We start from the raw sequence: 23498 nt of genomic DNA, 5'->3' as shown, positions 1-23498 counted from the left end.
AGAGTAGAAGCCATTGTATTTTTAGAAGCACAATTTAAAATACCCTATCACTGATTTCTGACCTACTGCTTAACTTTTTTGCCTCAGCTCCAGAAAGCTAAAATCTAGGTCACAGCTACTTTGAAAAATCTTAAGTCAGAAAAAATGTTCTGATAATTTGAAAACTTGTATCAATTTTAGCTTTTTCTACATTCCCCACCTGCTCAATTTCCTGATAACTAGTGTCTTCCATTCCAGACATCTTTTGTTAGTCTAAAATAATTCAGGTACCTTGTCTATTAATACACCAGTAAAGCGTATTCAACACACATTCCTATGAAAATTTGAGGTTGATACTTTCATGATCAAATGCCTTAAGAGCATTTACCAAATTAGCTGTTTGGATAGTGGACATAATTTCATAGGTGAAAATATGGAGAAAAGAGCGAGTAAAATTCTATTAAATAACTACTTAGTAGTTAGCATTAAACATCGGCAGCTTTGTTAGTTGAATATGACTAATTTCTATCTTTTCACAAGTAACCTTGAAGATTACATAAACATTGTGAGATATTTTTAGAAAGGAAAGTATATGGAAAGACACCTACTATGTACTGAGAATTTACCATGAATTAGGCCTTATGAAGTGCTTCACATACCTTATAAAACTTAATACTTCCAGTGCTACTAGAATGCAGGTATAATTACATCTTTTCAAAGATGGAGGAAAATGAAGTTTAGAGAGTTGACTTAACTTGCTCAAAGCCACGCTTCTAATGAAGCATTTGAACCAAGGTCTTTTGAATCCAAAGCTCATGTGCTTAACCATTAATGCCATAGTTCTTCCCAAAGAATGTTTAGTTTTTAGGTTAAAGGTGTTTGGTTACATGAAACTCAAGGACACTGGAGTATACTGAATGTCTGGAGGGCGCGTCTTTTAGGGGATTCAAATTTAATATTAGCTTGTTATCTAACATAGCCAAGTAGAACTATTAAAAATTAACTGCAGTGAAAAAGGACAATCTCTGAGTATGGTTTACCATGTCATGAAGTGTTTATACAAAAATTTTATGATTTCTTTAACAAAATTGTGAGGTTAAAAGTGGCACTAGTCCTATGGTTCATATGTGCAACCGTGGACCTAGAGGTATTAAGTTAATTTGTTCTTGATCACAGAAGCAGCAAAAATGTGTGTGTGGGTGCTGGTGGTATGGAGGCAGGTACAACAGTCTGTGGAGTCAGCATTCAACCAGTCTTTTCACTCCACAGACAATGATCCTACAACTACAACATGGGAACCAAAATATTCCACTACTTTATCCAGTACAGTCCAGCAGGAGACATTGCCCAAAACATCTTTGCCACAACTGGCACTGGCAATGACATTGCCAAGTAGCTCCTGATCCACACCGGTCAAAAGTCTCAAACTGGCCTCATGCCTTTTTCTCACCTCCAGGATCCCCCTTTTCCCTATCCTTATGCATTCATAAGCCCTCTGGCTATCAAAAGCCCTGCACAGAGCTGCCTTCTTCCCACCAGAATCATTTCCAGTAAAACTTATCTTCCTTCACTCCTCCCACGTTTAAAAAACTACCCACAAGTTTAAAAAAATATAAAAACAATTTAATAAAACGAATCTGTCTAACATAAGGAGCATACTGCAGAAATGTTATAAGGAAAGACATGCATTACCTAATGGCAAACACTGTTAGCATTTTGGTATCTTATTCACAATTTTTTAAAAGCAGCATTGTCTTTCTTACTATGCCCTTTGAAAAACAGAAGTCAAGAAAGAATTCAATTGAATATTAACTGTACTGGAGAACGCAATTATCACACTAGACTTTTAGACAATGTGAAGAAATGAAGATTCAGAGGCAGCATGCCCCTCCTCCGTCCCTCTGAATAAGTCTTGCCTTTTTTTGGGGCCGGGTGGGAAGGCGATGAGGAAAGTCCTAGAATCCCTTAAAATAATCATGAATTTCCATTTATTCTACTCTGATCGGTGCTTGGTCACTCTCTCTAAAAACCAAAATCCCAGAATAATCCTGACAAATCACTTGAATGATGGCCAATCCCTGCAGTTAAACACACTCACACAAAAACACAATTTGAAATCCAAAATGCATTTGGTTCACTAATCGTTTTATGTTCCAATCCACTGTTTCACCTAAAACATGTGACAAGTGAACAGCAAAGAGAAAAGTTTCATTGCTCTCACAAAATTTAATGAAGTGAGGAGAATGTTTCTCAGGGAGAATGCCCACAGTCCAACACCACCCTCTTGTTTTGGCAAGGATGTAAAGCAGGCACTCATTACTATATTACGTCTTCAAAAATACAATTTCTATGCACAGGTTATTCTCCGATCTCAAATAAAGTTTATATCAAGTCTTCTTAGGTGATAGTGGAGTACAGTGCAAAAGGTTTCTGAGCCAGCACACCTGGGATCAAGTTTTGTTTCTGTCACTTTTTTTATGACCATGCACTGAATTTCTTTTGTGCCTCATTTAACTTATGAAAGGGGCATGCTTCTGTTTGCCTTACAGGGGTCTTGTAAGAATTATGCATAATGATTCACATGAAAGCACATGGTAAACTGAAACAAAATACCTTTATGTAATTGCCAGTAATTATTATTACACCAGATTCCTACCCGCTTAAGACTACATTTTTATTTTCTTTGATCAGAATAGGCCAGGTCAACGGACCAAAGTGGGTGGCAACCTTGGGGCAGGTGGCCCCAAGGAGCAGCCGCAGTCCAGCCTCAGGAGGGAAGACAGCCTGACTGGGGGGTGGCAGTGTGTGTAGGAGACCTTAGAAGCTCTGTGAAGTTGGTCTGCTATGACTTGAATTTACACATGAAGACTCCACTTTAAAATAGGGCATTTTAAATAAACCTCAATTTTTTACTTCAATACACTGTGTAAGTCTTAAAATCTTGAAAATCTCAGTTAACTGGAATGAAATGAAAGGCGTGGCAGATAAAGCAAAGTGAGACAAAAAGAGACTCTTACTACCATCAAAAGATGAGGCATAGAGCTTGGGCAGACATAAATACAAAAATTATTAATATTAACAAAAAGCAGTAGGAAAGTGGAAATATTATAATGAAAGAAAAGGAAACCGATATCAATGCTAGCTTTAGAGATGAAATAGGCCTGGAGAACTCTGTGGCAGGCAGAGAGTGATGCTAAAATAACAAAACAAGCCACAAAGCACAATATACAATACCAACGAAATACATCCTTTAATAGAACACAAAGTGGCTTTTCTCTACTGCTTGAAACTTTAGCAGGTAGAAAAGTGAGAATGTTTCAAGAGATTTCTAAGAGGTTGCTTACAGTACTGGCAAAAAGCGAATATTCAGAATGCCACATTTAAGCATAAGCACATTTTCAAAAAGAGCCTACTGTAGGTGACATTTAAAATACCGCCTCCCAAATAACCAGCCAGCCAGGGACTTGTAGAGGACCCGAAGTGTGTCATGCGCATAAACGATCCCGAGAGTGGGCCGTGGGCACCACGCAAACTTTCTCTTGTGGCGAGCCCCTAGAACAAAGCGCCTATCTCACTGGGGATGAGGAGATCATCGCGACCCTGGAATGAGACAGACTCGGCTAAAGCTCCCCTCCCCAGCTACGGCGTCCCACCCTGCCCCACAGACTCTTCTCCCAGGTCAGGTCCGCCACTGCAACTCTACCCCGGCATTCCCAAGGTATCCCCTTAGGGTCCCAGCAGCCCTAGCTCTGTCTCTCAGGCCGCCGCCCCCAACCCGGAGCTTCATTCATTGACCCGGTGGAGGGGCAAGACCCAGCGGGGTGATGGGTGTGCACGGCTCGAGGCGGGGACCCCGGAGCAGGTGCTTACTCTGCGTGTCCGTTAAGGAGATCATGGCTGCAGTGTTGGGGACAGCGGCGACAGCACCTCGGAAAGCCCAGTGTGGGAAGCTGAGTCGGGAGAAATGAAGCCGGGAAACAGCCCAGGCGAGAGCCGCCACGTCTTCCGGAAACACGCAGACACCCTCACTGCCATTTTAAGACCGCTTCCTATTGGCGAAACCTGCTTCCGATCTCAACCAATAAATCGTAATGTTGTTCGGTGACGCTCGTGGTGACCACACCCCTTGACCAATTAGAGAAGGGTGTTATTTGTGATTGGCTGAACGGACCGACCCGGAAGGGTGGATGCTCTCAGCTGGGTGGCGGGAAGATTTTACTCCAGAACAGAGGGAAGATCGGCTCCAGGCCTGGGTCCTTTGAAGTCGGAGATCCGAGAGTCGGAGATCGTAGAGTCGGACACAGGAGAGTCGGACACCGGAGAGTCAGACACCGGAGAGTCAGACTGGGCTCCTCAGTGGGGAGAGGCTCTGGGATAACTACTGTTACAGCTTTGAAGGGTCAAGGGTGTGCGTTTCTTGTTTGATCCTTCCCTTTCCTGCTGGAGGGCGAGGCCGGTCTGTAGCGGGTCACTTCCTTTCGCCCACACATTGGCGGAGGAGAAACCGGAACGTTAATCACTGCTCTGCTCCGAGAACTCGGGCCTTTAGGGGCACGTTCGCCTGCTGACCGGTCTTTTGATCTCCCCACTCTTTTCCATGCAGGAGGCTTGGCCACCGAAGCCTGTTTATTAGCAGCTGCCATTTGTTGGTAAATACTACTGGGGATGCTTCTTCCATCCTCTGCTTCACAGCAGCGGAAGGAAGGGCGTTATTAATATTCAATTACTATTGCCTCTAAATGCAGGTGGCGGGGAGAGAGAGGATTTAGCCTATGGTACCTCAGTGGCGTTTCCTCCAACACTGATGACTGGCTGTCACCCTGTAACATTTTTCCTGTGGATGCCTAGCTTACACTTCTGAGTGACAGACCCGCTGTAGTTCAATTTCTGGATACATTTTATGTTGAGCTATCTTTTGCTAACAAATCACATCATTTTGGGAAGGAGCAGTCTTTTAACGGCATAATCAAAGGAGTCATTTAAAACCGTGGGGGGAAATTGGATATATAGACTGTGTCTCTTCATAAGGGTAGAAACAGCTCCTGCTGCCTTAGCAAACCTGAGCCCTCACTATATCAAGGCATTTTGCTGGGCTGTGCGGATACAAAGGTGAAGAGATTGAACCCCAGCCCTGCTAAAAGACCTTACAGTCTATGGAAGGAATGTTACATTTTCATTACGTGAAGAGATGTTTGTATAAAGAATTAGAAGTCCTTGGTTTACTCTCCTATTTAGCCTTCTTTTAATGATGTGGTTATTCCACAGTCTTTAGCAAGGCAAAAAAGAGTCAGCCTATCTTTCCAGCCTAGTGGTGGCTTCAGAATTCTGTGTAGAAAGGGCATAAGGTCACCAGTCTAAGGATAGGTGTTGCAGAAGTGACTTTTGGAGAGCATCTTAGTTTTAGAAAGTGTCCGTGTTAGAGAGATAGAAGAGGTGTTTTTAGGATTATGGGGAATTTAAAGTTTCTACTCTCAAGCCCCATTTTTCCCTTTTTCCTATGCATGCGTAGGTTTTAGTCATTCATAGATATTTAGAGTTCATTAATACAAACCATTTCCCCTCCCCCCACCTCTAACCTTGTTAACCTTCTTTTAAAATCTAGCTTTTCTATAGAATACCAATTTATCTTTTAAGATTGAACTTACATTGTAATTCTTTAAAGCAAGTGCTCAATAAAATGTTAGATGATTAATTTTATTATTTATGTTGATGTATTTTGCTTAATCTGGTACACTTGAACCTATCCAATTTATTTATAAGATTTGCAGTCCTCCCAGTTTTACAAGTAGGGAAAGAGGCTTAGAGGAACAGCATATGTAACTTTGTGTAACAGTAATTTAGTCACATAGCAATTGGTGCTAGAACTGTTGAATATTTGCTGTTTTTTGTTACATCACTTTGTATCTGGTGGATGTTTGCTAAGTGTTATTGCTACTGTATTTGTCATGTATGCGTTTATGTGACTTTGGACACTTCTCTTAAATCTAGAGAGTTAGTTGTTTTGAGTGTTGTGAGTTATTAAGCTGAAATATAGAGAGTTTTCCATAAAAAATTAGTGTGGAAAGAACCATGTGGTTCTTATTTGAAAAGTCACTGCAGTATATAATTTACTTTCTAACATTTTCCATGCTTAGGAATGACAGATTACAGTTGAGTGAACATCATTAATAGTACTATTTTTAAAAACTTGTTGTCACTGTTGTGCTTTTATTTTTAGAAAGAAATTTGGATTATTTTAGAAACAAATTTGGAAAGAAAAAGAATGGCGTCCGTTTCAGGTTAGTAGCAATGATTACATTTTCTTGTTTCTTCTGTTCTATTTCTATTTGTATGATATTTGAAAAAAAAAAGTTTGTTTTAAAAATTCTGATTATAGAAATGATTTTTTTCAGCTTTTTTATTTAGGTAAAATATACATTACAAACTTTGCCATGCTAACTATTATTAAGTGAATAATTCATTGGCATTAAATGCATTTAGATTGTTGGGCAACCATCAACACTATCCATCTCCAGAGCATTTTCATCTATGCAAACTAAAATTCTATACTCATTAATTCATAACTTTCCATTACTTCTCTTCTCCTAATCCCTGATAGCCACTATTCTACTTTCTGTTTCTTGACTATTTTAGGTACCTCATATAAATGGAGTCATACAACATTTGTCCTTTGGTGTCTAATTTTTACCTTATTTGTGTCCAAAATAAAGGCAATAGCAGAATCATTCTTTTGCCTATTTCTCTTACAGCTGAGTATATACTGACTCCTTCTCCAAAAGAGCAGGTACAAATTATCTTTATTTGTCTTTGGGTGATGCTCATTTCTCTTCTTGCTGAATCATGTTCTCCTTGGTAATACTGTAATGTATCGGAGAAGGACCAAATAAAAGGAAAAACCCCAACTTGGTTTAGATACAAATGTTAAAAAGGAAGAATGGCTTACAGCTTTTAGAGTTCTTGTTTTTCAATTGGTCCTGTGGTCATAGCTTGTACTTTACAACTGCCTTCTTCAACTCCCCATTCCATATTCCTTGGTTCTCAGTTGATAATGGGTCTTTGCTTGGTGGGGACTACTTGCCTTGGTAGTTTCCTATATTTAGTTATTATAGTTTTCAATTAATTTTAATCACAAGATAAGGGAATACTGAGAGGTGCCCTAGAGGATCTTCTGCTTTCCAGACATACTCCTCCTTATCCCTGTAGTGTGGCAGCTGTCTGATTTCCCCTTAGTAGTCAGGATCACTTACCCCAGCCAATACAGTAATCCCCTTCTTTGCCTGTTCATTTGTTGGCATGAGGAACCCAAAGTGGCCAAGTAGCAGTCAACTTCCAGTTTAATGGAGCTACTGTTTTTTCCCCTGGTACAAGCATTTCTGTCTTGGTAACTAAGACCTCTAGGCCAGCAAGAGTCTGATGTTTCAAGGATGGGAAGCAAAAATTTCACTAGTGAATCACTAAGGGTAAGGCTCCACTCCCATTTCCACCCCTGATTCCCGTGAATTGTGGTAATGGGAGAAACAGCACTATTCACTCATGTATAGCATGCCATATCCTGGAGGCTACTAGTCCAGTCTTTAAAGTACTGATAACCAGCCGGCAGCATAATTGAGTCTGCAAAATGCCACTCCATTATTTCTTCAGGCCAGCTGCTTCAGGGTATTGGGGAACATAGTTAGACCAGTTAATTTCTTAAACATGAGCCTTCTGTTGTGCTTCGTTTGCTATAAATGAGTTCTTTGGTCAGAAGTAATTTGGTGGGGAATACGATGACAGTCAGTAGGAATTCCCTGAATTCATGGATGGTGGACATGATAGAGTACTGCAGGCAGGGATGGTAAATTCATATCCAGAGTAAGCATCTGTGTCAGTGAGAACAAAGTGCTGCCTTTCATTATAGACGGTTCCAATGCAGTCACTTTGCCATCAAGCATCTGACTGTCCCCACAGAGAATGGTGCCTCCATTGGAACTCAAGGTTGATATGAGCTGTTTGCAGGTTGGGCACTTAGCTATGGATGTAGTCAGATGGGTCTTTGTGAGTGGCAGTCCATGTTGCAGAAGGCACTTTGATCTTGACTTCGTTGTGCAAGGACAGGTGTGGTCCATGTCCAGGTCATCTGGTCTACCTGATTAATTATGATTATCCTTTGTGGAGGTGGTTTTTAGTGAGCATTAACATGGGACTCAAATACCTTCACACTGACCATTCAGAGAGGTCTATACATACATCTCTTTCTCAGACCTCACTGCCACCAGTTTTCCTATTTGCTGCCTTCCAGGTTGCTAACCATCCTGCTAATCATTAACCATTGCCTATGATACTGTGGATGTATTCCTCTGGCAAAGTGAATAACTATGTGCACTGCTTACTGCTGACGGGGAGGATTTGCCATCTCCAGTGTTTTTCAGGGCCGCTCTGGAGAGACGCTAGAGTGCGTTAATTGTTCACTTTCAGGTGGTGACAATATATCATGCAGATTCTTTTACAAATTAGGCCTGCATTTTGTTTCTTCCTTAGTTACAGGGGATCCCGCCATGAGGTCATAGGTGCAGGTTGAGGAGGAGGAGGCAAAGAGGAGCATGCTGCATGGGCATTCGGACTTCTTGTTCATGCCTTCACTTAGAACCTGCTCCCTTTGGCATATACCAGCTCCATTGTGATGATGGAGGTCTGCCATATGAATTGATCAGTCAGATGACACCTGGTTGATGATAGGCAGCACGGGTCACATAGTCACTTAGTCTCTTGTAAGACCCGGGAGCAACCCAGAGATTGTTTCCAAAAGGGTAAGAGTTCTCTAAGCTTTGCTCCAAAATCCTAATCATCTTTGTTGTGACTCATCTATAGGCCAAAGGTGTCATATAACACCCCCATTCATCACGAACTTACAGCACCATCAAATCTGTTGGGTCATATGGCGCAATGGTAAGAGAAGATTGTATCATGGCATTACCTCTTGTTCGAGGTCCTACTCCAAACAGGCAAGTTTTGGGGTTACTTGGTAAATTAGGTGTATGTTGCCTCCCAAATCCAAGTAGTCCATTAGGCTCTGTGCCGCTCTCTTAGTAATAGGAGGGGCCAGATGTCGAAACTTAGCCTTCACTTTAGAAGACATAGCTCAACATGCCCCATACCCTTTGACTCTCACCAAGGTGAGAAAAATTCAGGCCTCTGAATTTTTATGGGATTTATCTTATATCCTCTGGCAAGAGTCTCTCTTAGCAATTTGTCTGTAGTAGCTGCTACTGCTGCTTCTTGCTCAGCAGGTCAGGCAAGCATGATATCATCAATGCAGAGAGCGAGTGTAATGTCTAGTGAAATGAAAAGGCAAGCAGGATCCCTGCAGACTAGATTAGGGCTAGAGAGTAGATACAGCTCTGAGGTGGGAGAGTAAAGATACATCGCTGGCTCAGCAAACTGCTTTTACTGTGCTATACTATTTCCCTCTGCTGTAATAAAAGGTACATAGGTATGGAGAATAAAACATTCAACAGATCAATAGCTGAAGCCAGATGCCAGGGTATGTGCTCTGTCTCATTAATGAAATTACAGCAGGAACAGTGGCTGCTGTTGGAGCCACAGCTTTATTAATTTTGCCATAATTCACTCTCAATCTCCACAATCCATTGTCTTCTGCATACACCATATAGGTGAGCTGAATGCAATGTGGAAGTTGTCATTATCCTTACATCTTTCAAGCCCTTGATGTAGGCAGTAATATTTTTGGTTTGCTGTATTGGTTGGTAAAGGCAGTTTTGCTGGCTTCCACTTGACTTTTCCTGTAATGATAATCCTTAATTATGGGCCAGGAGACCAATGTGTGGATTCTGCCACTTGCTGAATATATCTGTTCTCGGTATACATTCTGGAACTGAGGAAACAATCACGTAGCAGATTAGAAGTTCTGCTGTATATCACTAGCAGCCGCTGGACATGAGCCTGCTCCTCTCCCATGCCAATGAGATCACCAGCCTGCCCTTACACTGACTTTCTTAAATACAGAAAATATGGCTATTGCTTTATTTCTACCTTTTAAATCTCTGGCAACCAAAACTGCATTGATTACCTCACTTAAGTTGAGTTTTTACTCTGACTGGTGGATCACTGTGGCATTTTGGTTTTCTAAGAATTAGCATCAGTTCACAGCTAATGTCCAGTAGTTTCTGAGAAGTGGTGTCTCTTTTTCTAATGCACAGTTACCTTAATAAACTTCTCTAGTGAGGATTAGTAGGAAGATTCATTACATATATTTTTAGTTGTGTGGTAGAGTCCTTCCCCAAGGGGCTCCAATCTCTGCCTTATTCAAGGGCCTCTGGTTCTATAAGTTGGTTCAATTCTGGAAATTGGTCGAAGGATGGTCGCTGTGTTGTGGTGTTTCTGGTTCTGTTTACCAGAATCAGAGCTTTTTATTCTACATATACAAATCAAGTAATCTCCATTTCAGGGACATCAGAGTCAACTAGCCAATCCAAGATCGTGTGGGTCAGACTATTCTGATTGCTGCCTCAGCTCTGTTGCCTTTCGTGGCAACCCCATCCACTTTGTTTTTGGTCATAAATTCAATTGCCGCTGTTCAGCTCCCATACCTTGGAATCCATCATTGTCATTGAATCAGGTAGTCTACTTGGAAGATGGTATTTCCCACTGTCATTCCTAGCTTACAGAGAACAGCCAGGGGAGCCCCAGCATCCCTGAAGAGCTCTGCTGATGCTGGGGCTCCCCTCATGACTGTATTTTTCACCGTCTTGGTGAAAGGAGACTCTGGATTCTTCTAGGGGACAGCAAGGGAGTGGATGATCAATCCATTTGATCACCCACTCTGGCACTACTATCTCTCTAAGCCTCTGAATACCTTCCTTTAGAGCATACCCAGGAAATTCCAGAAGTCCAGCCTCACTGGACGCTACACCTGTTTTATTCCATCCTAGTTTTCTGACATTCATCTTTGAGGCCAGGTTTCAGGCAATGAGCCAAGCAAATTACTACAGCCACTCCTGGCCACTATGTAGAACATGAAATCCAGAATTTCTTAGTGAACCCATATCAATAAGCTTAGCTTAATTCAACATTGTATTCCATAAACTCTGTTTCAGTACTTTATGATCTATTCCCATATACATTCTCTAGGTTTCTGATGCAGTTTGGATATGTGTCTCCTCCTAATCTCATGTTGAAATGTGACCTCCAGTGTTGGAGGTGGGCCTAGTGGGAGGTGTTTGGGTCATGGAGCAGGATCCCTCATGAATGGCTTGGTGCCCTCCTCATGGTAATGAGTGAGTTCTTGCTCTGTTAGTTCACGCGAGAGCTGGTTGTTAAAAGGAGGCTAGCACTGCCTCCTCTCTCTCTTGCTCCATCTCCCACTGTGTGACATACCTGCCCCCCTTTGCCTTCTGTCATGATTGGAAAGCTTCCTGAGGTCTTCACAAGAAGCTATGCCAGCACTATGCTCCTTGTATAGCCTACAGAACCATAAGGAAAACAAACTTATTTTCTTTTATAAATTACCCAGCCTCGGATATGCCTTTATATCAATGCAAAATGGATGAACACAGTTTCTGTTGATATGTTTTGGCACATGCAGCTCTTTTGGTGCATATCATGTCTTTCGACGGGTTACATCTTTGTGTTTTATTCTCTAGGACTTCCTGGATCTTAAAGCACTGAAAGATGGTAGAGGCTGATTCTTAGGAGGATTAGCAGTCCCATACAAGGCAACAAGGACCATTGTGGAGACTTCAGTTAGGAGGACATTGTTTCAGAAAGGGGAGGCAGGGTAGAAGAGACTTGGCATAATTTAGTGGTTTAAGATAACCTGCTTCATTGGAGTCTGCCCTTATGTTCCCCTCCAAATTTCAGAGTCTCCTTCCCAGCCAGTGTGCTGACTTTATAGTAAGAGTCCCTGCAAGGTTGATAATTCAGTTTGTACTGATATTCCGCCATCTGCAGGATTTAGACTTACAGCTTTTTTTCCAAAATATTGGCCCTGTACCTATAGGGGATAAGGTTTTTTTAAGGACAGTCATAGAAACTTTGAGGTCCCTTAATGCAGATCCTACATTTTTCCCCTGAGTTCTTCACACACTTAGAAGCAACCAGTCAACCCCATTATTCTCACCAAAACGTTTGTAACAGCAAACACTTTGTCACCCACAGCCTTGCCTTCTCTAGTATTTATCTACTGGTGTCTATGGATGATAATTTAAATAACTTTTTTCACTGCGTGGTGACATAGAACAGTTATGTTCCCTTTATCAGTGGAAACAGGGTTATTAATGCCTTGAAATCTAATCAGATCAGAAAACCAATTCTATGTGGCCCAGAAGCAATTCAGAGAACCTATTAAGTTTCTGTTCTTGTGGATCAAAATTCTGTATTGGTTAGGGTTCAATCAGATATGCCGAACCATTATGAGTGCTGTAAGTTTTATTATGGGGATTAAACCTTATGTGATCATGGGAGCTGGTTAAGCGGCTATCCCTGAGTCAGCTTCTGGTCCTGAAGTCAGCAGTACCAGCAGTGAGAAAGGAAGATGGGTGTGAAGTGTGGGAGGGTATGGATGAGCTGGAAGCTGCAAGGATAAGTTGAAACTCATGAGGACAAAGTTAGGATGCTGGTGTCCTGCTGAAAAGCTAGTGTTCTTGTCACAGAGGGTTGCTCAGCAACATGACCAAGAAGCCAAAGAAGCTGTGGGCCAAGTTGCTCCACCGAGAAGATTTAGCAGGAGCTGGGGGAGCTGGTTTCTGCCCCACATCAACAAAGTGAGGTAGCAGATTGCTAACCTCATGAGTGAGTTGCAGAAGCACCTGGCCTTAGGCCAACCATCCCAGTGTAAAACTGGCTGCTGCTTTATTTCTGCCTTCTAAATCTCATGCAGAGTTCACTTGTGGCCAAACTTAACCCAAAGTCGTGTAGGGAAGGGTTGATGCAAGGGATGATGGCAATTGGTACAATGAAAAGGCACCCCAACATCCTACTTTAAATCACAACCATAAATTTTATCTCATGAAGGGACACATTAAACTGGTATACTGATTAATGCAGGCAGGTATATGAGAACGCACCAAGAACGTCTAAGATTTTTCTAGCTTCCATTGATGTGGTATCGAAAAACATCTCACTTTTTGACTTTAATACTTAGATTGATTAGAATCATACCCTGAGGTTTCTTTATAAATTAGTTACAAATGAGATAAAATGCCAATTCGAATACTACACTTGATTTCTCTTACTTACTACATCCTCTTGTTTATAGTTACCTACTCCTTATCAACCATCAAATGAGCCCAAATAGGAATGCCTTCAATAAAGTACTAGCAAAGTAATTAGGGAATTAGCTTCCTTTTGCTTCAAAGTCTGTTTTACTTAAATGACTTAGGAGATTGTTAGACCACTTCTCTACAACATAATAAAAAAATTATCATGTATTAAATATTTGACTGTGTACCAGGTACTGTGTCTAGAACTCTTAATATATTATCTCACTAGCTCTTTATAAAAATACGATGAAAGTTAGATGTTATCCTCATTTTACAGGAAGGGAAATGGGGATGCAGGTAGGCATCTTGCCTGAGGGCACTCAGCAGGTAAAAGGAAGACCTGAGATTTAACTCAGGTCTGTATGACTCAAAAACATGCTCTTAACCATTCTGCTATCCTACTTCAAGTTCATCTGTAATTGATATGGTGGGGAACACCCAAAAATCAATCTGGAAACCTAAAGTTGTAATTTACTCTGTCTAATCATTGTATCCCCCGCTGCCTCCCATAGCTCTGACTGAGGAACTGGATTCTATAACCAGCGAGCTACATGCAGTAGAAATTCAAATTCAAGAACTAACGGAAAGGCAACAAGAGCTTATTCAGAAAAAAAAAGTCCTAACAAAGAAAATAAAGCAGTGTTTGGAGGATTCTGATGCCGGGGCAAGCAACGAACATGATTCTTCACCTGTCGCTTGGAATAAAGAAGGTTAACTTTTCTTTTTGCTAGTTTTGTTTCTTCTCATTTTTTAAAAAGCTAGAATGAATTCTTGCTGGGTCAGTGCTTTCCAGTAGGCTTAGAGGTGAAACTGGCCCTTTCTCCAGTGGAATGGAAAACTTGCAGGTGGATCATTCTTTCCCTATGTTCTGTAGTCTTTAAATTAAGCTTTTATTATTCAGACATTTTTTTCCAATGATTGTTCTAGCAACATCGATCATGCTTAGAAAATGAGATACTTACTTTACCTACATTAACAAACAAGAAAAAAAAAATTCAAACTCCTTGCCCAAGTTTAGATCATTTTCCTGCCCTAGTGAACAAACCTTTCATGATCCAAGATCTTATCCAACATCATGTTTATCAATTATAAATAGGATACTATAATAGGATAGTTATAATAGAATAACTCTAGAAGGAATTGTGGTTTTTGTGGATGTTGCTTTTCAATGATTCATGTCTAAACAAGATATTTTCACCAAAAATTCCAGAAAATTGTTCACTTTGTTCCTGATATTTGAGTATTTGATGATGCTGTGAATTCTCTGATCAACATTGAGACTATTTTTCAAATACCTGATCAAACACCTTCCTCTCTTGTGTGAGTTAATTCTCAACTGGCAAATTTTTACATTCATTACTTTTTTTTTTTTTTTTGAGATAGAGTCTTTTTTGAGATAGGGTCTGGCTTTGTTCCCCAGGCTGGAGTACAGTGGCACAACCACAACTCACTGCAGCCTCAAAGTCCCAGCCTCAAGCAATCCTCCCTCCTCAGCCTCCCTAGTAAGTGGGACTACAGGTGCACAGCACCACACCCGGCTAGTTTTAAAAATTTTTTATAGGGACAGAGTCTTGCTATCACTTGAGCTCAGACTGGTCTCGAACTCTTGAGCTCAAGTAATCCTCCTGCCTTGGCCTCCCAAAACTGTTGGGAGCATAGGCATGAGCCAGCATGCCTACTGTGTCTTATAACACATCATTTAATTTGTTTTTGCTTAGCTAGTGAGTTAATCTCAAAATTATTATCATAAAAGTTTAATGCTCTATAAGTATTAGAGGTCTTATATATGTTTGTCTCATTCTTATCAAACTTCTATAATAGTCTTATATGTTTGTCTGATTCTTATCTTTCTTTTTCTAGATTTTCCATGGTCTGGTAAAGTTAAAGATGTTCTGCAAAATGTCTTTAAACTGCAGAAGTTCAGACCACTTCAGCTTGAAACTATTAACGTAACAATGGCTGGAAAGGAGGTATTTCTTGTTATGCCTACAGGAGGTGGAAAGAGCTTATGTTACCAGTTACCAGCATTATGTTCAGATGGTATGTACTAATAAAAATTAATTTTGAGTTGAAGAAGTGCTTTGTCATCATACATTTTAAATTCTTTTAAAAAATAATTTCTAATCATACATATGTAAAAATCAAGTGCATTTTTTGATTTCTTCTATAGTAATAGAAATTTAAAGTTTCACTCAAAGGGGGAATTTACTTATTTTTTATTTTAGGTTCAGGGTATATGTGCAGGTTTGTTACATGAGTATATTGTGTGATGCTGAGCTTTGGACTTCTAATGATCTGTCATCCAAGTAGTCAACACAGTACCTGATAGGTAGTTTTTCAACCCTTGCCCTCCTCTCTCCCTAAAGGGGGAATTTTTAAAACTTCTGAGATTAATCCTTTTATCTGGTTCCTGAAACATAAATTTAAAAACATATTGCACTGAACATTCAAAATCTTCTCTTCTAAGCTTTTCAAAACCCTATACTAAATTATTGTTAATCATATTCACCCTACAGCACTATAGAACACTAGAACAGAAAATAAAACGGGCAAAAACCCCCAAAAATGTTGTAGGAGAAGCAGCTCTAGAAGAAGAATCAGTAGACCTGAATTCTAGTCCCAGATCTTCACTGAGTGTCTGCCATGGTGTTAGGTGCTGGGAGGTAGAGTAGTGAGCAAAATGGGCGTGGTCTTAGTTTTCACAGAACTCATAGTGTGGAGTAGCACTTTCTCAGACATTAGTGTACATAAGAATCGCCTGAGGATTTGATTACGTGCAGATTCTGATTTTATGTGAGACCAAAGACCCTGCATTTCTAACAAGTTCGCCGGTGCTACTGATATTACTGATTGGGGAGTAGCAAGGGGTCAGCGAGCTTTTTCTTGAAAGGGTAGATAGTAAATAATATAGGCTTGTGGTCCATATGGTCTCCTTGGCAACTCTTCAACCCTGCCATTCTAGCACAAAAGCAGCCACAGGTAACGTGTAAACACATGGGTGTAGCTGTGTTCCATTAAAATAATTTACAAAAATAGGCAACCAGCCCTTACTTTGTTGATCCCTGGTTTAGAGAATACGGGTAATTGTAAGCAATTGCAATAACAATTTTGGGATACAGGTTTTAATAGGGAATTAAGACTGTACAAAGATCTAGTCTAGGGGCTGTCAGGGAAAACTGTTCTGAGGGAGTGGTGTTTAAGCTAAAAGTTGAAGGGTAAGTAGGCAGAAGGGACAGGGAAGGAAGGGTGTTCATTCAGAAAAGCAACATGTGTGAGATCCAAAAGCAAGAGAGAACATTCACATTATGATGTATTCAGTAACCTAGAGGAATTCCTATGTGGCAGTCAGTGGTAAGACACGTGGAAAGAGTCTTATTTTTAAAAACTTTTCCTTATTTTAGCAGGAAGCCATTCAAGGGTTTTACACAGGTAAGAGACTCATTATTTCATGGTTTAGAAGGATAATTCTAGCAGTTAAATGAATTCCAGATACATCTGGAAGATAGATTCAGTGGGACTTGGTATTTATTGCCTGTGGGGAAAGGAGAAAGAATAGTCAAGAATGATGCTCAAATTTTAGGCTTGGACAATGGTGAGGTTCTTCACTGAAATGGGGTACATTGGAGAAAGAACTCTTGGGAATGGAGAGAAGGAAGATGATGAACTTATTTGGGACATGCTGAATTTATGATGCCTTTAAGACATCCAGATGAAATTGTCCTGAGTAGGAGGATGTTTGTTTCTAAAGCCTGATGTTAGAGGTCTGAGTTGGAGATTGTTAGTATGGAGATGGCACTGAAGCCATTGGAATGAATTACAGAGCAGCATAAGAAGAGAAGAAGGCCTAGAACAGAAACCAGAACACCAAGAGTTTAGGGATAAACAGAAAGAGGGCTTGCAGACAAGGCTGAGAAAGAGTAGCAACATATAGGATAACCAGGATTGTATGGTGTTACTAGAAGCCTAGGGAAGGGTGTTTTTGAATGAGGGAGTGGTTAATAGTGATGTCTGTTAGCAAAATGTCAAATATGATAAGGATTAAGTTTAAATGAGTTTAATGACAAAGGACCTTAGCTAGAGCAATTTTATTGAAATGGCTGGGTGGAGACCAAATAGCAGTGGTTTGAAGTGAGTAGGAGTTGAGGAAGTGGAACTGGTGAGTGTGGGATGCTCTTTGGAAAAGAATGGCTATGAAGGGAAGAAGAGAGGGGGCCATAAATTAGGTGTTATCTTAGTCTATTCCAGCTGCTATAACAGAATGCTTTATATCAGTTAATTAACAAACAATAGAAGTTTACTGCTTGCAGCTCTGGAGGCTGGGAAGTCCAAGATCAAGATGCTAATAGATTTTGGTGTTTAGAGATGGGGTGTTTCTCATAGATGGCACCTTCTTGCTGCACCCTCACATGGTGGCAAAGAAAGGGCACTCACTTCAACTTCTTGTAAAATGGCATCAATCCCACTTATGAAAGCAGAGCCCTCATTACTTAATCACTTCCTTGGGGATACCAACATTCAGACCATAGTGGGTGTTTTCCAAGATGAGAGAGACTTGACCATGTTTAAATGTAATGAGTAGGTGCTAGTCAGGAAAAGTGAAAATAATAGGAGAGAGAATAACTGACTGGGCAAAATCACTAATAAGATCTTAATTTGATTATGTTTTTTAAACACGTCTGCACTCTGCCAAAGGTTGTCGTAAGAAACGAACTACAGAAACGTAAAGCCATATGATTTTAACTGTAGAACAGCTTTTGTACTTTAAACAGTTTCAATTATAAGGAAGGGGGCATATTACCATAACTTCATTCAGACAGTAAACTGTTCACTGATTTCTACTCAGCATAAATTAATCTTGTATAAAAAGTAAAAGAATGCTCATGCAACTATCATGTTTAATTATACACACTACTGTTTTTTTGGGAAAGCTTTGTAGTAATTTTTCCCTAATGAAAGTGTTTAGTGTTTGAACTGATATGTTACCTTACTGAAATTACCATTAGTGATTATTTAAAATGATAGCAAATTAAACATTTGAAATGTTAACATCTGTCTTTATTTTTATAAGGATAGAGTTCTGTTTAGTTGTATGTTTGTTTATTTGGCTTATAGTTACGTTGTTGGGTCATTTATTCATATCTAATTAATGAGAGTAAGAAGTAAGTAAGCTTTACTAAAGCTACATTAGAAATTAATCTGAATTAATGGGCGGTGCCCACAAGTTAATAAGGTGAATGGGCTGTGAGCGGTAGCTCATGCCTATAATCCTAGCACTTTGGGAGGCCAAAGTGGGTGGATTGCCTGAGCTCAGGAGTTCGAGACCAGCTTGGACAACACAGTGAAACCATGTCTCTACTAAAATACAAAAGAAATTAGCCAGGCATGGCGGTGGTTGCCTGTACTCCTAGCTACTCGGGAGGCTGAGGCAGGAGAATTGCTTGAACCACGGAGGCGGAAGTTGCAATGAGCCAAGATCGCACTACTGTACTCTAGCCTGGGCAACAGAGCGAGTTTCCATCTCTAAAAAAAAAAAAGAAGGTGAATGGTTTGCAACTGATTCTGAGGGTGGTGTAAAGTTTAAGGTAGATTTTTTTTTTTTTTTTTCTCTTTTAGGTTTTACACTCGTCATTTGCCCATTGATCTCTCTTATGGAAGACCAATTAATGGTTTTAAAACAGTTAGGAATTTCAGCAACCATGTTAAATGCTTCAAGTTCTAAGGTATGTTTTAGTGGCTTTTTTTTTTTTTTTTAATATAAACTATTCACTGAAGTAGGAGCTTTACCTGCAGTTGAGTTGCTTATAAAATTATAAACTGTTAACTATTTATATCAGGAGTTGCAAACTACTGCTCTTGGCCAGTTCTGGCCCACTGTCTATTTTTGTATGTCCCATGAATTAAGGATAGTTTTTATATTTTTAAATGGCTAAAAAAAAATTAAAACAAGTATTTTGTGAAATGTGAAAATTATTTGCAGTTCAAGTTTCAGTATCCATAAATAAAGTTTTATTGAAACACCACCATGCTCATTTGTTTACATGTTGTCTGTGGCTGCTTTTACAGCATAATGGCAGAGTGGAGTAGTTGTGATAGAGACCTTATAGCCCACAAAACCTAGTATTTTTGTCTGGTACTTTACAGGAAACATTTGCTGACCTGTTTCGTATTATCTATTTTAAAATAGTAAAGGGAGAATTTCTAATTATGCAGTGTAATTAAATATGAAATATGAATTACTAAGAAGTTACCCTATACCTGTGGAATTTCTTCTATTTAGGGATGGACTCTTTTACCGTCATCTGTAGAATAAAGCATTTCCCAGCTATTCTTTTTAAAAAAGAATATTATTGAAATCTTCAAAAGGAGAGAGAATAGCATAAAAACTGCCATGTAGCCATTTCCCCCTTCAACAGTTACCAATATATGGCTAATCTTTTTTTTAGTCTACATACCTCCAGTTTTCCCTACCCCCTTCCCCTTAGTTTATTTATTCAGAACAAATTCCAGACATCATATTTTAATTGTAAATTCTTCAGTATGTATCTCTAACTTCAAAGAAAAGTGCTATGCCATCATCACATCTAAAAACTTTAATATCAATTCTTTAGAATTACAAAAAATTCAGATTTCTGTCTCATTTTTATGTTTTCTTTTTGTAAATATAGTTCAGATAATATTCATGCATTGTATTGTATTTGGTTGATATACCCATAGGTTCCCTTTATCTCTTTTGTATTTCCCATGCAAATTCTTTGTTGAAGAAACCACATTAATGGTCCTGTATCTTTCTACATTTTCCTGATTGCATCCTTGTGGTCTTTTCTTTTCTTTTTTCTTTTCTTTTTCTTTTCTTCTCTCTCTCTCTCTCTCTCTCTCTTTCTTTCTTTTCAGTTCTGGGGTACCCGTACAAGATGTGCAGGTTTGTTACATAGGTAACTGGATCCTGTTAGATCTAAAAGCCTGATTGTATTTGGAATTTTTCTTTTTTCTTTAACTTTTGTTTTGTTTTGTTTTTTGCAAGAGTATACTTACTGTGGTATCACTCAAGTGGTACATAGTACCTGGTTATCTTTTTGTGATGCTAAGCATCAGTGGGTTCAAGTGGTGTCTGCCTGATCTCTGGTTATCAGCTTTTCATCTAATGGTTTTACCAGCCACTGAGTGGCACCGTGAGAGCCATGATTTCATTAGGGAGGTGCAAAATGGTGATACCTAATTCTGTCACTCTTCATATTAGCTACACTTTTTCTACAAAAATGAACCTCTTCCTCATTAACTCTGCACGATGAAAATGCTTGATTTTTTTTCCCCCTTCTTTACCAGTTTTCAGAAAGAGTTGGTTTTCTAGCATTCTTCTAAGGTGGTCAACAAGATTTTTAAGGTATTTTTCCCCCCAAGTATCACTATAAACTTACAAATTTTGAGATATAATATCATTCACCTTTGGAATCATAGAAATATGTATATATGTAATGCTGAAATAGTCCTGGCCTTGGGCAGTGAGAGCCTCTTTAAGTTGGTTCCTGAATCTTTTCTCTTAACCCCATGGCTTCTGCTCCTTGCTTTCTTTTGCAGTAAGATAATCCATGTTCATTTTATGCGTTTCCTGCGCAGACCTAGAGTCAGCCATACCTCTAAGAAGCCCTGCTTCCTTTAGTTTACCCATATATTTTTGTTTTATTTAAACTCCATGTCATTCTATTATAACTGCTCCTTCATTCACCAAAATCAATCTGTGGAGAAAACTGCCTTCTAATAATGTACTTTCTTAAAATTGAAAAAGAACATAATAGTAATAGAAGGCAGTTTAGAAAGTTGCAGATAATTACAAGTTCATGATATATCCCTACCGCTTGAAAAGTTGGAGAGAGAAAAAAAGAACATCTATATCCTAGAATATATCTAGGAATTAACAAACTGCTTTGCTGGGATGATGAAAGCAGTTTGATTGTCTCTTTCTATCCCATTCACCGGCATGTTTTTATACTTTTTTGGTCCTCTTTAGGTTAGAAGGAAAAAAATGACATCTAATGTGCTAAGTATTATATAGAATTGAATTAGAGTACTAAGAAGCTAGTAAATGTTAGCTTTTAAGATTTATTATTATCTTAATTTAATGAGTGATACTTTGTGAAACCCCATGGTCTTTATGTTTAAATAAAGAGATTAAAAGATTTGATGGCATCATTTAAGAAGTTAATAAATAATAAATTTTGTTCACATACATAAAGGGATTATAAATGTTAAAATTAATAAAACCCACCTTTATAACCATAACAATTGCATCTAGCTCACATTTTAGAATATATTATGAACAATTTAGAATTATCCCTTTATAGAATAAATGCTCTTCATTGGACTATCTGTTCATGTTCATTTTTTTTGTTCTTTTTTGTCAAGTGAGTTTTTTTTTAATCGTCAACAATGTAGATGTTAGTAAATAACTAGAATGCTATTTACACAGCTGCCATGATGTTTAGTACTGGGACATGGTTTCAGTTTTAATGAACCAAACATCTGCTCCTAGAAGAGCCGAAGTCTATTATTGCTTTGGAGAAATGAACGTTTTCATTTACCACCTAGTATTTCAGTCTGCCAGCTTAGTTTTACTATCATTGTGTCTGTTTTTTCTTTTAATAGGAGCATGTTAAATGGGTTCATGCTGAAATGGTAAATAAAAACTCCGAGTTAAAGCTGATTTATGTGACTCCAGAGAAAATTGCAAAAAGCAAAATGTTTATGTCAAGACTAGAGAAAGCCTATGAAGCAAGGAGATTCACTCGAATTGCTGTGGATGAAGTTCACTGCTGTAGTCAGTGGGGACATGATTTCAGACCTGGTATGTATGTTTTATCTAGAAAGCTTTTTGATGTCATAGACCGTGTCCTTACTCAGCTTGGCATGATGGAAATCTCGGCTTCTATTAAAATCAGCCTCAAGTAGTTACACATTGAATATCCCTTATCCAGAATGCTTGGAACCAAAAGGGTTTTAAAGTTTGGATTTTTTTGAATTTGGGATGATCAACCTGTATTACTCATTTTATCTTGCCTCATTATGAGGAGGACTGAGAAGCAGAATCTTTAGTTTCATTCCCCTCTGTAGTCTGTAGTTTAATTGCCTTTGTCAATTATGGACAAATATGGACACAGATGTTTACTAGCCAATAGTGGACATCTTTTTGGCATTTATGACATCTAGGTATTCCTTCACATTTGTTGAAGAATTTGCATCTGTTTCAAAGTTGTCATCTTTAGTCATCATTCTGGGGGTCTTTTTAGCACCCACCTGCAACTCCTTGGCATTAAACTTTGATGAGATATTTTAGTGACCTTTTTCTTCACCCCACCACCTAATCCTATAGTCATAGCCTAAAGTAAGTTACTCAGAATTGTTATATGCAAAAAAATCTTAAAGTCAAAAATCCGACTCCCTGGCTTCAACTTCTTTTCCTTCTGAAGCTTTTCACACTCATTAGGATTTGCTGGATCCCTCTTTTACTCCCTGCTTATTTATCCAAGCTCCTGTCCCTACATAGCAATCACTCTTTTTCCTGCCCAGACACTGTGCTGTTGCCCCTGACTTCTGTTATGTTTGCCCTGGACTGCCTGGTCATTCTGCCAGTCTGCTTCAGGTGTTGTGCCTGAGACGCTGGATTCATCTAGACTTCCGCTTTCCCTATTCCTGCTGCTTGGCTACTAAACATTATCAAAAAAAAAAAAAAAAATTGCATAACTCCGTTCAGCTTTTCATTATCCTCAGCTGTCCTTATACTTGCCCCTATTTCAACTCCTTTATACATTCCTTCCAACAAATGTCTCATATCATTAACTTTCTATTCAGGCCCTAACTTCTACTTAGCAGATGCTTTCTGCTTCATAGGAAATAGATGCCATCAGGTATGAACAGCTCCTCTTTCTACTTTCAAACATTAGTAATCTTTGTTGTTGTTGTTGTTTTCTTTTGTTAAGGCAGAAAAGACCACTGCTTTATAAGGGTAACCATGACCAGTCCCGTTTCATCCTTTCCTGCCTTCTTAAGACCTTGCACTGCCAAGTTCCTCACTCCTTCACCTTGAGTCTCTTTTGTCCCCTCCCTAAAAACAGAAACTAAAACACCCTTCTGATCTTTTGCACCTTTTAATGTTACTGTCCTCTTTCTGTTCTTTCTGTCACCACCAGACTTCTCAGCTTACCATCTCCATTTGTCACCTTTAACCCATTCTGAACTAATTGAATCATATGCTTCTGCCACCACCGTACT

At 39.3% G+C, this 23498-nt stretch overlaps 2 protein-coding genes across 4 annotated transcripts in view; one reads left to right on the top strand and one right to left on the bottom strand.

Moving 5' to 3' along the window:
* Positions 1-4033, bottom strand: part of GOLT1B (golgi transport 1B) — a 16763-nt gene extending 12730 nt beyond the window's left edge. Inside the window, exon 1 of one of the 2 annotated variants that reach the window (XM_011955053.1) lies at positions 3850-4033. In XM_011955053.1, coding sequence (XP_011810443.1) covers positions 3850-3874 — 25 coding nt within the window. In that variant the 5' untranslated portion in view covers positions 3875-4033. The remainder of the gene's footprint in view (positions 1-3849) is intronic. The other variant, XM_011955062.1, reaches the window with a different exon arrangement.
* Positions 4034-4164: 131 nt separating this feature from the next.
* The window catches only part of RECQL (RecQ helicase-like), a 32798-nt gene continuing 13464 nt past the window's right edge, over positions 4165-23498 (top strand). The window contains exons 1-7 of one of the 2 annotated variants that reach the window (XM_011955022.1): positions 4165-4385; positions 4583-4628; positions 6197-6257; positions 13748-13945; positions 15096-15275; positions 18849-18955; positions 21876-22074. In XM_011955022.1, coding sequence (XP_011810412.1) covers positions 6242-6257; positions 13748-13945; positions 15096-15275; positions 18849-18955; positions 21876-22074 — 700 coding nt within the window. In that variant the 5' untranslated portion in view covers positions 4165-4385; positions 4583-4628; positions 6197-6241. The remainder of the gene's footprint in view (positions 4386-4582; positions 4629-6196; positions 6258-13747; positions 13946-15095; positions 15276-18848; positions 18956-21875; positions 22075-23498) is intronic. The other variant, XM_011955026.1, reaches the window with a different exon arrangement.

The sequence above is a fragment of the Colobus angolensis genome, unplaced genomic scaffold, assembly GCF_000951035.1.
Source record: "Colobus angolensis palliatus isolate OR3802 unplaced genomic scaffold, Cang.pa_1.0 Scaffold11, whole genome shotgun sequence".
Classification (NCBI taxonomy): Eukaryota; Metazoa; Chordata; class Mammalia; order Primates; family Cercopithecidae; genus Colobus; species Colobus angolensis.
The sequence above is the reverse complement of the archived record's forward strand: the minus strand, read 5'-3'. Positions and strand labels throughout refer to the sequence as shown.